The sequence below is a fragment of the Acyrthosiphon pisum genome, chromosome A1 (assembly GCF_005508785.2).
Source record: "Acyrthosiphon pisum isolate AL4f chromosome A1, pea_aphid_22Mar2018_4r6ur, whole genome shotgun sequence".
Classification (NCBI taxonomy): Eukaryota; Metazoa; Arthropoda; class Insecta; order Hemiptera; family Aphididae; genus Acyrthosiphon; species Acyrthosiphon pisum.
Window position 1 is genome coordinate 13,020,715 of NC_042494.1, and position 17,581 is coordinate 13,038,295.

Here is a 17,581-nt window from a genome sequence, read left to right on the forward strand (position 1 = left end):
GATAAATATGAGTTAAGTTATCTTTTAACTCTATCTAGATACATTTGAGTTGCATTATCTTTATCATTATCTACATAAAAAAATACTTATCTAATGCGAACACTGCCTATAGTTGATGTTACATATTATGTATATTTTATCAACGAATATTTTTGTACTTATCAGTTACTTTCTACCATTTGGCCCTAGAAAATTACTTGTTTGAAGGTTTATTTAATTTAATTGTTTCGATCAATTTTTATTTCGTAAAACGTTAACATAATATACATTTAACATGTGATAACAATTTAATATATCCAATAACAATATTCTAATACCTAATTGAAATCAATGACAAATTATTCAGATACTTAACTTATTCTCAGAATTCATGTAATAAATATTTCGCACTTGTTGAGAAACCAAAAGTGTATCGTCTTCTTGCTTTCAATGACGTTATTAGATTTTGAAAAATAATCTGTTATCTGTTTTACCATATACTTTTAAGCATATAAATATAATTTTGAATTTTAAATGAACTCATAAAATATATTAAAACACAGCCTAAAACTAGATTCTGTTTCTCACCTTCTTTGTATAAGCGTTTATACTATAATGGTCTATCGTCTATGAGATCAACCGAATGCGTTCCAAAATGTTATTTAATTATATTCTAAATTTTTTCGTAAAATGTTATCGTCCGAGTGCTCTCAACATAAAAGTCGAGGTACTGAATTACCCTAACAGTCTCATTCAAAGTATAAAATGTCAATATATCAATATTTATGACTTATGTTTCTTCAATCATTATATTATTAACTACGAGTATTATACTGCTTACAAAATTAAACATTTTAAAATTTTTTCATTTACCTATTATATAGGTACCTACTTTAAGTTATATCCACACAACAGTAGGTTCATGTCGTATGGATGAAGCAAAACTTTATTAAAGTTATTTTCGTAAAAATTATCGATATTTCCAAGGTTTGTCTTAAGATGATATCTAGATGTACAGCAACACCAAATTGCGGACGCAATATTGAGCTATTAAAAAGGTACAATTTTGATGGCTGATTGACTGAACGCAATTTGGAACATACACATATATATGTGACTAATGACTAACACCTACATTAAATTACAATTTAACACAATATGATATGTATAAATAAATTTAATATAAAATCCAATAATAAACTTTAAAAGTTATTAGTAAAATTTCATTTCGACAAAATACATACAGCATACTCATAAAGCAGTTAAGTTGCTTAGTATACAGTTTTAGTACTACATTAGTAGTAGCTATATATACTAAACGATTCGAAAAAAACTATTAATTGCTTTGATATATAAATTGTTGCCTGTAATATATTATAACAAGCAAACGTTATTAAATTGGTGTTGTCATGTTGATGATTGTAAAACTAATTAAATAAATTATATAAATACAGGAAAATATTATTAAATATGAGAACACGTACAGAATGGATTCGAAAAAACCATTCGACGAACGCCTATCCAAGATAGATTTAAAAACTGAAATTGAAAACCATTTCAACGACGAAACGAAGTACGCCTAAAACGAAGCAATACAAACCTGTATTAATATTTCAGTTAATGTAAGAAACAGAATTCGGGAAATGGATTTTGATAGGTAAAATGAAATCTTTTGATATTTTGATTAAATAACTTACCTAGTCAAAATAAAAAGCAACAGAATAGTTAATTTAGTTAAGTTTAGTACATATGTAAATAATTGTTTTTGAATTTTAATAAGTAACTATGGTATTTGTTTGATTTGTTTGTTCAATGAAGCATCTGATAAAAATATATTAAGTTTTCTACTTTCTAGCATTAAATTAGAAACTTTTTATCCCTACACATAAATCGGTTGTAGTTGAGTTGCTTATATATGTTAAACATCCTGATACTATTGCATATTATTATTAAAATTTTTAAATTATGTATTTAAAGAAATAAAACTTTTTTTTAAATTAGCCAAATGGAAAAGTTGTTACCCAAAAAAGGTAATCACGTTGCTAAGGCAATAACAAGATTTAGACAAATAGTGGTGGCCCCGTTGAAAGTTGATTAAAATGCATTATAGATAGTTATTACCTACTTATTATACATCATGATGTATTAAGATTTATGATCAATGGTCATGATATATTATTATGTTAATAAAAAAGTAATACAATCTTTCAACATTTTTCCAAAAAACCAGAGTCTATTCCCAATTATATAGTTAAATCTTCAACATATCTGCCATCTGTGGTATATAACAATAATAATGGAGGACAAACATATTAAAGTAGCTACGGCCTATGAACAGATTATTTTTTAAGAACGTTGAAAAAATTATAATATTTTATAATTTATAATTTTTTCTAGAGCGAAATTCCTTTTTAAAATATCAGTCTTAACTCTTAACTATTGACAGGCGCTCAACAATTTTCAAGTTGAAATTTTAATAACTTGAATTGTGTTTGTAGATTGCTATGGTTACGTAAGCCTGACATCCACATAGGTACTTAAAAACCTATTTTCCTGATTTCCAGAGCCTTATTGTATATATAACATTTTAATTTTTTTAACTGTTTTACCTATAATACCAAACATTTTCGGTATTTTGATCTTAGGATGTCAGGAAACGCACTTTCAATAAATTCAATGCTATTTACCATTTACTTCCTTACATTATTTCAGATGTAAAATAGTTTGCGTCGTCGGAATTGTGGAAAATAAAAGCCAAGGAGTGTTATCAAAAGTCATTTTTATTTGACTGGGTAAGTTATTTAATCAAAATATCAAAAGATTTTATTTTACCTATCAAAATCCATTTACCGAATTCTGTTTCTTACATTAACTGAAATATTAATACAGGTTTGTATTGCTTCGTTTTGGTCGTACTTCGTTTCGTCGTTGAACTGGTTTTCAATTTCAGTTATTATAATACTTATTAATAATTTATTCAATGCAATTAATACACTGAGAAAAGCTATTGAAGAGCATGACATAGGCACAAATTACTTTGATACGTTGAACAACTTAGAGCACATTATGATGGTTTCCATACCAAAAAAACAGGAGCAAATTACCGACTTTTTTAAAAGAACCTAAGTTTTAAATTTTGTATGTATGTATGTATATTTTACTTATTAATTTTTAAATTTAAATTTAATTAATACTATATTGTATTTTGATATTTTGCACAGTCTTTTTAATGTTTTGTACAAAATAAAATATGTATTTAAAAAAATTTTCGTTATTTTTTCGATATTTTTTGAGTCGCCGCTTATAGTGATTTCCGGTTATAGTGATCAAAATACTCTCGGGTGGATGTGATCATTATAAGCGGCGACCACTGTACTATCTCGGCTAGGCGTTCGTCGAATGGTTTTTTCGAATCCATTCTGTACGTGTTCTCACATTTAATAATATTTTATAGGCAATAATTTATATATCAAAGCAATTAATAGTTTTTTTCGAATCGTTTAGTATAATTTTTACGCGATATTAGCAGAGATAAATACGTCAAAACCAAGTTTGAAAATAATAATCTAGTTGCCACTATATATTGTCGTAGATGCATTTTATCACGAATAAAACCTTAAAAAAGTCGTTGTTTGACTAGAGAACTGATAATAAATGTGACTTGAATGAAAAATATGATTAAATCATAAAATTTTGAATTTTTTTATCCAATAAGTATTAAACTCATATAGAATCGCATAAGGTATATCTAAGTAAAAAACAATACCGACAATCGACTGTATAGAATTGGTGAAATCAATTAAGATCGAGTTGGTGATGAACTGCATAGGCACTTCCTCAGTTCTTCGTAGTTGATTTACAGACGTGTTCTACTGAATTAAATTTAAGTCTTAATATTTGAATATGTTCCTAAAAGTTTTAAACTTATGTTGTTATAGTTAAGGTTTTCCTAAAAGATTCATTGAAAAAACTTTATCTGTTCAAAATTACAAACTTTAAGAACTTTAAGAATATTAATATAATATTTTAATATTTTATTGTGTATTATTTAGTATTATTATATTTTAAAAACAAGTTTATTATTTCATTAATCGGTACAGTAAAAAAAAAAAAAAGTACGTACAATGTACATGCTCATACTGCTTTTTATCTCGGTAAACACATAATATCTATGTCCCAACTTTAGTACCGGTACCTATCTACGGTATATACATTTTGAGTGTTGAAATGTACAATACAGTTAGTTCATACGATTTATTGAAATCTATTGAAAAAATCATTTGAGAATCATTAATTTAGTAAATAATTTTGATAAAATGCTAATAAAAATGAAAATATGATTCAGAAAAAGTAATTTTCCCCAAAACTATATTACATCGTCACTTACTGCCTTCGGCTTAGGAGGTCAGCATACTGCCATACTCCTATTCTTGTATAAATATAGCCCATTATAAACCGACAGACGTCTCATTGAAATATAGTCCAATGACTTCAGCGTGAAGTCTTCTGTGCAAGAAAACGTAATGATGCTTGTGGGTTTTTAATTTGGCTCGGCCTATAGGAAATTGTGAAATGTAAAATTTCGTCTCGACTCCAGAGACCACGAGTCATTGAATACGCTCCATTTTAATAGGGCGTCACTACGTCTACGTCTGACCCCACCTGTCCCGCACACGGGTAATGTAGAAAAAAAACTAATACAAATTCCCATACCGACGGATATTTTTTGGATAATAATAGAATAGGTTTTGACGTTAAATCGTTACTTAATTATAAAATCGAATTTATTGGATGCAATACGTACGTGTCAGTTTTTTCGTTGCGTATTTTTTTAATTTTAAATATACCTATCGTTCGTTTTTATTTTTACGATTTTTACGATTATAATCTTATTTGTTGTTTACATCCAAGTCTTCGAAACCTTACATCTAAGTCTTTGCCTATATATAATATTGAATTTCAATATAAAATTAAAAAAATAGGTACTCATAATTATCATTTATTTATAATTTCCTTTAAGCTTATTTTATTTTATCATCGATTTGACAAAATTCACGTAAATAAATATTAAACACATGCCATTCACAGAATACCAGATATTTATATTTTCATACACATTCTGATTTCTAAAATTGATTATTAATTTATAATAATTTATTTATAACATTATTATGATGTATTATAGTGGTTGAAACTAATAAAAATTCAAATTCCAATACATGTAGTAATATAATTACTATTAAATTACCTATTTAATCTTGTTTTGAAATTGTAAGAATTTCAAAATCAAAATGTCCTTTTCGTTTGTGCGTACAACAGCCGAAACTGATGTACATGTATATATACTATATTTAATCTTCAACTGAATAATTTTGACTCTATTATTCAAACCTATAAGCTAAGTATAGTCGCTAAAATAATCCTATTTTTTATTCCATATTTTTCCCGTCTACTGGAATTTTTAAATCCTATACTTACTAAAAAAATAATTCAATAAACATATATTATTATGATATGATAAATAAAATAATTAATCTATTTAATTTTTTAAACATTACAGATTATATAATATCTGAAAATAACATAAATTTATAATTATTCAGATTGTTAGTCTAATTTTTTTTATAAGTGTGACTAGATTCTACACTCAACAATTTTTCAAATAAATTGCGTATAATAATAACAATAACAATAATAATAATAAAAATAATAATAATAATAAATTACGTTTGTTATTACGTAGGTACATTAAACTATTATATATTAGTCACAGTAGGTGCGCAATAATAAATTAATATTGTCGATAACAATTTATATAAATATATACAGATGAAAGTATAAAAATGTTAAATGATTTAAATAATACACATCTCCTTTCTAACATTTCTGTCTTAGGTACTTTTAAAATTTAAATACAATATTTGAATAGTTTATTTATTTATTTATTTTGGTTTCAAATTTAGTTTTCGGTCATAACCATGTGCATCAAGCGCTTGAAACTGCCACTTTGATGGATTTCATCAGTGGAAACGTAATTGGCCTATACAAACACCACACAATTAAATCAATTTCTATAAAAACTACTGTAAAAACTAAATTATTAACACTTACATTTGGATGTGGCGCAGTTGGATGAGGTTGTGGAGATACACGCTACGGTGAAAAAATAAATAAAATCATACTTAATATCATAACTGTATACACAATTTTCAATAATTAAAAAACTAAAATAGTCATTCATTCTCGTGGAAGATAACAAATCGTCAACTGAATAATTTTGTTTAAAGATATAATGCAAGTAGTCAGATTTTGGTTGAAAATTAAATTTTATGATAAGTATTTTTCTAAAATTGTATGTTTCGTGTGATATTTACACTTGTGATGTAATTAATATGATTTTAAGTAATTTAGATTAATAAAAATAGTCCTAACTTTATACAGTTAAAATAACAGAAAACAGTTCATTTTTTATACTACCTATAGGTAATCAATATGTTAATCGTTTATTATCAATATTGTATTACCGTTTTAAATAAAAAATAGTTATTTAAAAATAATATTAATCATATTTATATGATTAATTAAAAAAAAATCAGTTATAAATTGAGAATAAAGTTAAGACTATTAAAATAATTAACAAGTAACTATTAATTTAATCATGATTTATTTCTATGAAAATATATCTCAAAAACTTATATAGTTAAATAAATTATTGGCTATGGTGTTGTAAGTAAATTATTCAGTCGGTATAAGTAGAAATTTAATATAAGTACCAAATAGTTTGAAATAATTCATAAATAATATTATGTACTCACTCCTGGATTTGGATGATAGGGAGCTGACAACTTCTGAAATAAAAAATTATAATATATTTATTATTTATTATTATCAATCATATAATTGTTTATTTTCAACGATGAACAAAATATTATAACAATATTCCCTTAAATATTTGAATAAGTGAAATGCTAAATGCCCGAATACTTACATTATGATTTTGATGTCCATGGCCGTTGCTAATCGGAGCTTTCTGTGACACAATAAAATAAAAATATATTAACAAATGTAAAATATTAGAAAATAATAAACGGTAAAACGATCGGACTTACTTTTACCGTTCCTTGGACAGGCGTGAATACTTTTGGTTGCACTGGCTTCGATATCTCTTGAGCGTGGAAGTCTCCGTGTTCTGATTCTTGAATCGCCTTGTAGGTTTCAGATTTAGCTGGATCGTACTGCACAGTCTTCTTGTGCCTATATGTCGTGGTCAGAAAAAGGGGGGAAAGTTCCGAGGGGGAAGGTGTTAGTAAAGAAATGTGTGAAGAAGAATAATATTAAAGTCAAAAGAAAAAGAAAAACAGAAGAAATGTTAGATTTTTTTTTTTATTACAATAAATTGTGTTAGTCAGTATTCATATAGATAGATATGTGCAGGATTAATAGCGGAATTTACTAGGATGGATGGTTGTGTTTGAGTTTGGTTTTGTGTTCCAGGAAGGATAGGTCAATGAAAATACTGAGATTAGATATGCAGTACGAGTTCTTTGGTCATAAAATAAGCAAAGTCATTAGTCCGACTACCATATGCCGTGTTTAGAAAGAGACCACTAAGACACTAAACATAATAACTATCAAAAAGCATTTTCAATTATTTCCTTTGGTTTCTATATTATTGTAATATTATAGTATAGCAATATGCAAATAATGGCGTTTCTACGAGTTGATGTAAACCTAAGTTTAACTTAGTATTTAACTAAGTTACATGCCGCTAATAACATTCCCTTGCCAAAATGCGTTTTACCTCGCACATGCTTCATGCATCTATTTACCTCAAACGACCGTACTTCTCTTCTTCCTCTTCCCTAAACATTAGTTTACACAATTAAATGGTTGAACTTTGGTCGTTAACTTTGACTATATATAACCACTGACCAACCGAACGCTTTGGTTTCGAACAGCGTATATTATACGAGACCGTCGAAATGTTTGTTACGGTCAATTTAGGTCAGACGGAACAAAAATAGAGACACCGGGCGGATAAAATTCACTGGGCCAGTTCTCTAGTGCAGTGTATTAATAGAAGTAGACTATACGCGTGTAGTGTGTAAACAAAACCCCTCGCGAATACATTTTTTTTTTCGAAATTTGTGATCGATTGCTGTGGCAACGTGTTCAAGGTCAAAGATATTAGTCACTAATTCACTATCTAGCTCGTTGCCAACATGAGTAATAATAACTATAATATTGTAGCGAAAATATACTATATAATGCTTTTATCTCAAACCTAATGAAAGTATAGTACATAATAATTTTCAAAAACTTACGGAGTATATCCTGTTTGCGATTTGATTGAATTAGCGATGTTTTCCTCGGAGTAAAGGCCGATTGGCGAGTTGAACTGTTTGTGTACCACCTAAAAAAAAAAAATAATTCTAAGTTATCGCTAAAACCAAAGTACAAATTTTATGAACGAGGCACACAATTTGACAAGCGAAATCCCCAAAGCCCATGTTTTTTTAGGCAGAAGCCCACGCGACTGACACAATACAAAACTTAGGTGTATATTTTTTAACCGTCTTTGTTATGACTATTATAATAATCAAATACCGTATAGATAGGTACTATATTATATCGTATACCTAATATAATATTATCACAAAATAGACATAATTTATTTTAAACGAACACAAGTACACTTCAAGCAGGACGACACAGAAAAGTCACGTAATATATTATATTGTATCGAATCCCTAACCTGTCTACCGGGTCTTGACTTAGCCTCCTCGCTGCTTATCCGTTGCAACACCGTGTCCGTGACCTATCAATTATGTATACATATATAGGACCGTAGAAATCCCGTGGACTCGACAGTGGACTTATAGCTTACCTTTTGTTTCATCAGCGTGTCCATGGGTTGATCGTGGTGTGACGGATGCGCTCTCATCATCGGATTTGGGTGGTGGCGTAAGTACGACACGGTCTTGGGCGGATCCCTCTTGACCTTGGCTCCAGGCAACACCAACGGGTTCGTTCTGTACGGCTAAAAGCGCAATAAATCATATTACTGCCCATGAAGAAGACACGACCGAAGAGGAGACATAGGAAAGCATTTCGAACGTTATGACGACAATATGTATCGATCGTACATTTCCATACGAATTTTTTGATCCGTCATAATGTTAGATTTCATATACCACACGATCGTTTGAGCAGAAGTAATACATTGTGAAACAGACGATATGTACCGATGCTATAAAGACAACTTCCGACACTTACCCACAGCAGGGCGTTTTCGGGCTCGTAAGCGTTTTGTTCCGGATCAATGTGAGACATCATCATTATGACAGTTTATTAATATAAATTTTCAAAGGAGAAATTAATTATATTATATATTATAATATATATATGTGTGTGCGTATAGGTATATTCACAGTAACACTCGGATAAAAACTTGGGCCGTATTATGATGATATTATGTTGGTTGCTTTCGGTTTCAACGGTTTCCCTTCGACTGCGAGCTTCGTCTTGGTCAGTGTGTACCAGTTAACATATAGTGTGGGAATCGCCCACGCGGCTTGGCAGACTCCGCGGGGTACTTACGAGGGTCTTCTAAAATTAACAACCGGACGTTTTTCCATGGGCTAGGAGGAGACTATATTATTATTATGCACGAGCGATTTTAATTTGATACTATACAAATTTCCACGACATTCCTCAAAATTTTTATTTACTATCAATTTCGAGGACGGGCGTTGATATAATTATTCTCGTGTCGAGCGGCGATAATAATAATATTATACAGTTATTTTTAACGGGATTACTATTTATTAGTTTATTACTCGATCCGCAGACCCTGACACGGATTTAATGATTTTTTTTAAAACAATATCATATTAAATATTAATAATATGTACATGGGCGAAAATCGCGGGGGGGGGGGCTAAGGCCTCCCCCAGAAATTTTAACGGATTTGCGCCTATTCGAGTATGAATATAATTGGTAATTTTTTTCTAATTCCATATCTATAATATCGGTAACTGGTAAGGATGTGATTTATACGGAAAAAATATTATGTATTGTGTTGCACTAATGTACTATGTGTAATAATATGGATAATATTTTAAATAAACATAGTGTATAACGTAATAAAGTGATATGTATCGATTAAATCTAGATGAATATGTTTATTCATATTTTATACATAATATAACGCATTATATAATATTAAATTTAACACTTCTCATTCTGTATTAAAGATTTTACAAATTTGAGAAGGTACTTCCGACGTATTTAAAATATCAATAGGTATTATTATCATTGCAAAACTGAAATATGGTTTTTAATTTTAATCGTTAGGGTTGAAATTGTAAAATGTGACACCACGATTAATTGCACTTAATTTTTGTAAATAATTCAAACAGTTTTTATTATTTAAAATAAATGAGTAACCAGGTTAAGAAATATTTTACATTCGTAAATATTATATTTTCATAAATAATTATCATCATTTATAATCATTTCCTTGATTTAGTATAAACATGCTATACGTTAATTTGAACAAAATTTTAGTAAATCATTTGGATTTTAAATACAGTGAGTTGTTAATAATAATCGAATATACATAAAACACTTTGGGGCTTAAAGTTTTCTGATTGGCTAAATTTCCAATTCTATCAAAATTTCGTTTGAATTATTTTTCTATATATAAATAAAGAAGGTATTCTAGTCTAGGTATTTAAACATTTTATATTAGTCAGAGACCTTACCGCGGAAAGGGGTTTAAAAATAACCCTATGTGTTTTTGGTTCATATCCAAAATAATTCAACAAAATAAATTTCATCATAATTATTCATGTAATATTTTGTTTTGCGACACGAAACATGTTGTTCCATTGGACTATTTAACCCAAGGCTCGCAAGCGCATAATACTATAATACGTTCGTATGTAACTCATCACATCCCTTCCAAATTTAAAAATATTGGTCTTGGAAAGTTGAACTAAATATGACTACGGTCGTCCCGCGAGATTGCCGGACCACCGGCGCGTGGAGTCACGACTATGAGACACTCGCTACACAATGCGTTCAGACCACGATTTTTTAATTTCCGTTTCGTTTTTTATTCTTTGAAACATGGGCAAAACGATCTCGAAGAAATGTCAAAAGTGAGTATTCATAAACATACAAGACATATAGGTATTATTGTTTAGATAATCCACATAATCACACTTATACACGTATTTTTTAGGGAGTTCAATAACCAACCGCATGACTACAACCGATGTGCAGGTATATTATTATTATTGATTCGAATTGAAAACGCTGTTCAGGTATAAAACCGTTGACAGTATATTATAGTATAACATATAGTTACACTGCCTATCACAATATCAAATCACTCAGTAAATGATGGGATTAGTCAAGAAGAATTTGATTGTGTTTTAAAATATATAGGCACCCACTGTTGCGATTTTGCTCAATTTTTTTTTAATTACAGGCACGACGAAACCATCAATCGGGAATATCGTCGTCAAATATACCCCGTGGTTAATCTTAAGGTAGTTTTTATTGAACGATGACAAATGACTAGGTAGACTAAATAATTGATGACGCAACGTATCACAGGACTTTAGTTCGTTGCCAATTATTTCGATTGTGTTTAAATCGTTCTGCAACTCGCCAATAATTATTGTCAGTAGGTCACATTATAATACGTTGTCAATAAAAGTTCCATACCGACAACTGTGTTGTGATGCACTGCATGCACGTAATAGTATTGCCAAATTACGATATTATACTGATTCGGATAAAGCGATAAAAAAAATTCAAAGTAATTAAAATTGTATAAAAAAAGCACAGGTTTTGATTAAAAATGTCATGCCGATTAAATATACAAACGGTTTATTATTAAGTTCATAGAAAATAAAACTAAAAAGATATTTTTAGATGTGTGCTAACTGCTTAAACGACCTTTAACTCAGTACGTGCCAAAATAAAATTACAAATTCTAATAATGATGTATATTTTTTAAGCTCCACTATAGTTTATTCATATTTTGTTTAACGACAAAATATATTTATTACCATTGTTATTCAAAAATATCTTCAATATTAAATATCAACCATGAAGTAAAGTGAATATAAAATATGTAAGACTGAAGACCGCAGCTGCAGGTCGGATTAATATTAATATTCTTTTTCTGACTGACTAACGTTAACATAGTTCGTATAAAATTCCAATATTTTTTCCAAATTTATTGAATCATAAATCCAGACCACGATTAATATGAGAATTTAATTAGATGTTTGAATTTAGGTACTTTGACTATCGACATAATGATAACTGTATTATGGTACCATGGTACCTACTCACTTTAAGGACATGTGAAAAGTACAATTTTTTTCAAATTTTTTTTTACGCATATTAATTGTATTAAAAAGTTACCTGCAGAACGTTCAAAACAATAAATTTCCAATATGGAAAATTAAACCTATTCGTAAATTATTTGATGTTTAAAAAAAATCAAATATTATAAGGCGTACAAAGTCAAGGTATAACAGGTAAAAACGTAAAATGGTAAATGTATGTTCATCAAACACTATAATATTATGTTTGGCTGTTTGGCATCACAAAATGGTTTAAACCAACATCAGAATGCATAATAAATTAGGAAATTATTTTACTGTTTACCTTTACTGGCTCTATACTTACACTTTAATAATATAGTTACGTGTTCAATATTCAGCTGTTGTTTATTTTACAGGGTAATTGAACTCCGAAGCCATTGTATGCAGGCTTGTAACAATTATTCTTCGATCAAATTAAAATGCAGAATTAAAAAAAAAAATCCAATTATTTTTCGGGATGACCGTATTTCGTTTACCTACTTCGTTTGTACATGACCGAAGTTACTTATAGATCAGCTAATACAGTACCTACTGATGCTGCGCGTGAGTAAATTATTAATATAAATTATTATTCGTGACATCTGCAATGGCAAATTTTAACCCGAGGGAAGCTTGAGTGCGCATTATATACGGCATGAACACTCGTTGTATCGAAAAGCAAATGAATGTTTTTGAAATTATTTTATCACATAATTTTAATTTGTAACACAAACAACATTTTTGAAAAAATAGTTATTTTATTATTTAATATTTTTTAAGTATTTTTACGTTTTTTGATAGGTATACTGGTCTAAAATTACATTATATATATATTAAAATTATTAGCAAAATTGCTTTTGATGTTTTTCCCAAAAATTAGTCATGTATCAAATTACGACTTTAAATTATTTAAAAAAGATTCCCAAAAACGTTACCCCCAGTACATAACGAGAAAATGAGTGTTCACCTTTAAAAGAATCACCTTGAATATATATATATATATATATATATATATATCATAAAATATTATGATGACGAAGAACGCGTAATTTTATGGAACGTGAAATTATCCCAAATTAAAGGCTGGGCTATTTCTGTACTGTATACCCCCCCCCCCCCCCGACAACAACCGGAACGCACATTATAATGTTATTAAACGGTTTTCACGAATTTGTTTTTTAAAAATTTTAATTTTTTACCTTGGAACATGTTTTCATCACTCTAAAATAACTTTTGACATTCGCGGTACGTCAAACATGTATTTTTTTTTCGACCGTGTTTACACAGTCTTCACCGTACCTCCTCTTTCTCTCATTCTCACTACACCTATCTGTCTCTCTTTCACTCATTCGCAATAATTTAAGAGTTTCAAATTTATTTTTGAACTGCAGAACTGCAGCAGGTTGTGCTTTGTAGCATTCCATTGCATTGTTCTTTTTTTTATAGTATAACTATAGACTATAATAATATTACTAGGCAGGCGAAGGGTCGCTGCCGATATGCTTAACATTTAGTAATTTCCAATTAGGACCCTAAAAGGTATAGATGAAGCAGGGTCCATCGTACACAATCTTGTGTTACCAAATAAAATTCGAGATTTTCTAATATACGGGATATGCAAAACAAATAATAACATAATTGTTCCGTGTTACATAGGTATAAGTACATAAAGTTGAATAAGTAAGAAACTTAACGTTTAAATTTTGGTTAAGGTTCATCAACATTTTCAAAATAATTTTCAGCAGAATAATTTAAAGTAAAACGGGGTTCATATTTGAAAAAAAAAACAGTAGTTTGTACCAACACAGCATATTCCATGTGCACACTCCTTAAATAGTACAAAAAAACTCAAGTACCTATTCGAAAATAAAATAGTATTTAAGAAACTATATTTTAAAATTTTAAAAATCAAATTTTGATTATTGTTATTATTGAAGGGAGTGATTATGTTTGGTCATTCACCTTATAATAATAATATCACTAACGCATTATATGCGAATGTGCGATAGTGGTTCAAAAGTATAGAGGTATCGCTATGACGATATTTTAAGATAAGTAAATCAAACTTGAGACTATTGCAAATCGCAGTCATGTTAATAACCTAACCCAAATGTCTAAAAAGAGAAAGGTGAAATATATTCAACTTGGGGAGATGGTTAGCGGGTAGGTACGAAAAGTTTGGGATGGTGGCAAGCGCTCTCGTGAAGAGGCACTTCAAACATTTTAAAATATTTCATTTATGAGGATAAATACGTCATGTAATAAGTATAATAACAATGATTAACTGACTTAAACAAAGTTGAGGTTGGCTGTATATATCTATATTCTATTTCTATGTATTATCATATACCCTCAGTAGGTAATGTATACATCTCGACGTTATAGCAAGGTAGCTTGATCATAGGTATTATATAGGTATAACTGCGGTAATACCTACGACCTACTTATTCCATAGCAAAAAAAAAACCTATGAAATAAATACATTTTTATAAGATGATTATATTTCTCTTGTGTATATCTTAATCCTATGCGATGATCTACCCCTCCCCCAAACATGAGCTTTGGGAACTCGACTACCGTGGAACTCATAAAACTATACATATTCGCATGACCACTGTTGCGCAAGTTCATACGATTCGATGGTATGCATTGTGCAAGATAGTAAATTACCCGGTTAGGGTTGGTAACAAAATATTAATAATAATAATAGGTATGTATTCTACTCTGCAGTATGGAATATTATCGCTCTCACCTGTTGGTCGAGCGCCACCTGGTCGTGCGCCTCGTCCCAGTCGCACGAAGACGGACTGTCGACCAACGACGGCGGAAAACGGCAGAAATTGTTGACGGGTGACTGGACGGATCGCTCGTAACCGTAAAGACCGTTTCCGATTGGTCGAGCGGTGGTGGCGTGCTGCTGCTGATGATGGTTATTGGCCACCGGAATTGGGCTGCTGTTGGCGCTGCTGCCGTTAAACTGAGGAGCATCCCTGCGATATGATAATAATATATTGTAATACAAATCATAATTTAATTATGTCACCGCGCGTGGTAAAGATAATGGTGGATCGGGTAGTCACGGCCGTGATAAATATCGGCTTAATTCGTAATATTATTTACTATATTGTGCAGGTTTATCAACTACTGCATAAATATAAATACGGTGATAATCGGTGAAGTCAATAACCGCCATTTTTGTGGGAAGTATAGGTTTTATATCGCAGAACATTCTATACAGTCTGCAATGTGCCTATATGATCACAAAAAAAGTGTATTTAAATAATCTAATAATATATAAAAATCTCGTGTCGCGGTGTTGTGTTCGAACTCCTCTGTTACGGCTCGACCGATTCGGATGAAATTTTTGTTGTATAATTGGTAGGTATGAGAATAGGTCGTAAAGTATTTATCACCCTCCTACCACCACTCGTGGAGGTGCTCAAACGAGGATTTTTAGATTTATGGTGGCAATTTTTGTTTATAAATGGTTGCTATTGGTTATTGGAGAAATAATAAGAATAAATTAGTATTTATTTATTATTGGTGGCCATTGGTTATTCGAGCAGATCAGATACAAGCATACATCAAATCGAATTTTTGAACATTGCCTACCAATGTAGATGAGTTTTATTTTGTCAGCGATCTGATATAGTCGGATTGCCTACCAAAGTTACTGCAGCAAGTTACACTTAAAAGGAGTTGAACAATCAAAACAATTTTTAAGAGTTGCCATTTTTTATGCGCAACAAAGTGGACGTGATCAGCTAGTTTATTAAATATCTTTATTATGTATCATATTTTTTCTATCCGTTTATAATGTCATTGAACTCCTCTTAAACTGTTGGACCGATTTTTTTTGTGTCTTTGAGTGTTCCCTGGATGGTTTAGTTTCACAATCGGAACCGGTAGATTCAACACGGAGAGGTGCTCAAACCGGGTTTTTGAGATTACGATGGAAATTTTTGTTTATAAATGGTTGCCATTAGTTACTCGGGTAGATGAGTTAAACGGATCCATCAAATCGTCACATTTATGGTTTCGAATAAATAAATTATATCTTAAAACAAATATAAGAGTTGAATGTATATTAATACAGAAATTGTGTAGAAATTTAAAATAGAAATTTTGTATCTATTATATAGGTAGGTACTCAAAAACTACTTAACCGATATTGTGAAAATTTAAAATTGCTCTTGGAGATGTCAGGAATGCTTAAAGTGTAGTTTAAACCACATTCGGTTTATACCAAGGGCTATATCTGCAATCCACCACAAATTAATTATTCATCTTAGTCGAATTAGTTCTCAACGACTGGACCATTTTTAATAAAAGTTATATAAATAGATTAAGTATATGAAATATGGATGGTGTTAATAGTTTAATTATTCAACTCCTATATAGTCTATAGAATAGTGTATAGATAACTATAGGGTACTTAATTCAAACATGATTTTTTTGTCAACTTACAAAAAAATAAAAATGTTTTGTTTATCTAAATGACTGCAATTAGTTACATATTATATTAATATTATAATTAGAAGAATTATGGCATATACGTTTTATGGTTTTGTACAAATATATTTATTAACAATAAAAACTTTGGCCTGGAAAACGTCAGGCGGGACAGCTAGTATAGGTATATATATTATACTAACTTGACTTCTCCCTGGAAAAAACGAACAAACGGTACAAATGAACAAATATGGAAGGTACTATATCGATGTATCTATCTTTGTTTAGACGTTTAGTGTACCTACCTCAGTCGACAGGAAAATCGGTATCGGTGTTTCTCGATTTGAGAACTAATTCGACCGAGATTAGATATAATACTTGGTATATTTTAAACTACTCTATAAATACTTTTCTGATATCTCTAAAACCCATATCTGAAAGTTTTGTCAAAATTGGTCAAGTATTTTTTTGAGTTTATTAGCTACAAACATAAGGATATTGTATTTTGTTGTAGGTACCTACATTTGAATAACAAGCAATACATTAAATACTATTTTCTTTTATTTAAAAAAAATCCATAGCTACGCGGTCCGTCACTTCGGCTAGTCAGTACAAATTTTTAAATTTTATTTCTGTAACCAATGGCAACCCCGTATAATATTATATGAACAAAAAATTATTCAATTTTTGTTAGCCAAAACAAAATGTATGTGTGAGCCATCGTTACCAACCTATTACAGGGATTAAAAGAATAAACTTAAACA

The 17,581-nt window shown here is 29.9% G+C and overlaps 1 protein-coding gene across 3 annotated transcripts; it reads right to left on the reverse strand.

Moving 5' to 3' along the window:
• Positions 1-5,483: 5,483 nt before the first annotated feature.
• On the reverse strand, positions 5,484-9,507 carry LOC100165963 (ZM-domain protein). 3 transcript variants are annotated; one of them, XM_016803763.2, is made up of 10 exons: positions 9,256-9,505; positions 8,867-9,019; positions 8,735-8,797; positions 8,304-8,392; positions 7,809-7,841; positions 7,089-7,233; positions 6,968-7,009; positions 6,795-6,827; positions 6,091-6,132; positions 5,484-6,019 (listed from the first exon to the last, which is right to left on the reverse strand). In XM_016803763.2, exons 1-10 carry the CDS (start codon positions 9,316-9,318, stop codon positions 5,939-5,941), a joined length of 744 nt encoding a protein of 247 aa, XP_016659252.1. In that variant the 5' UTR covers positions 9,319-9,505; the 3' UTR covers positions 5,484-5,938.
• Between the last annotated feature and the right edge of the window lie 8,074 nt (positions 9,508-17,581).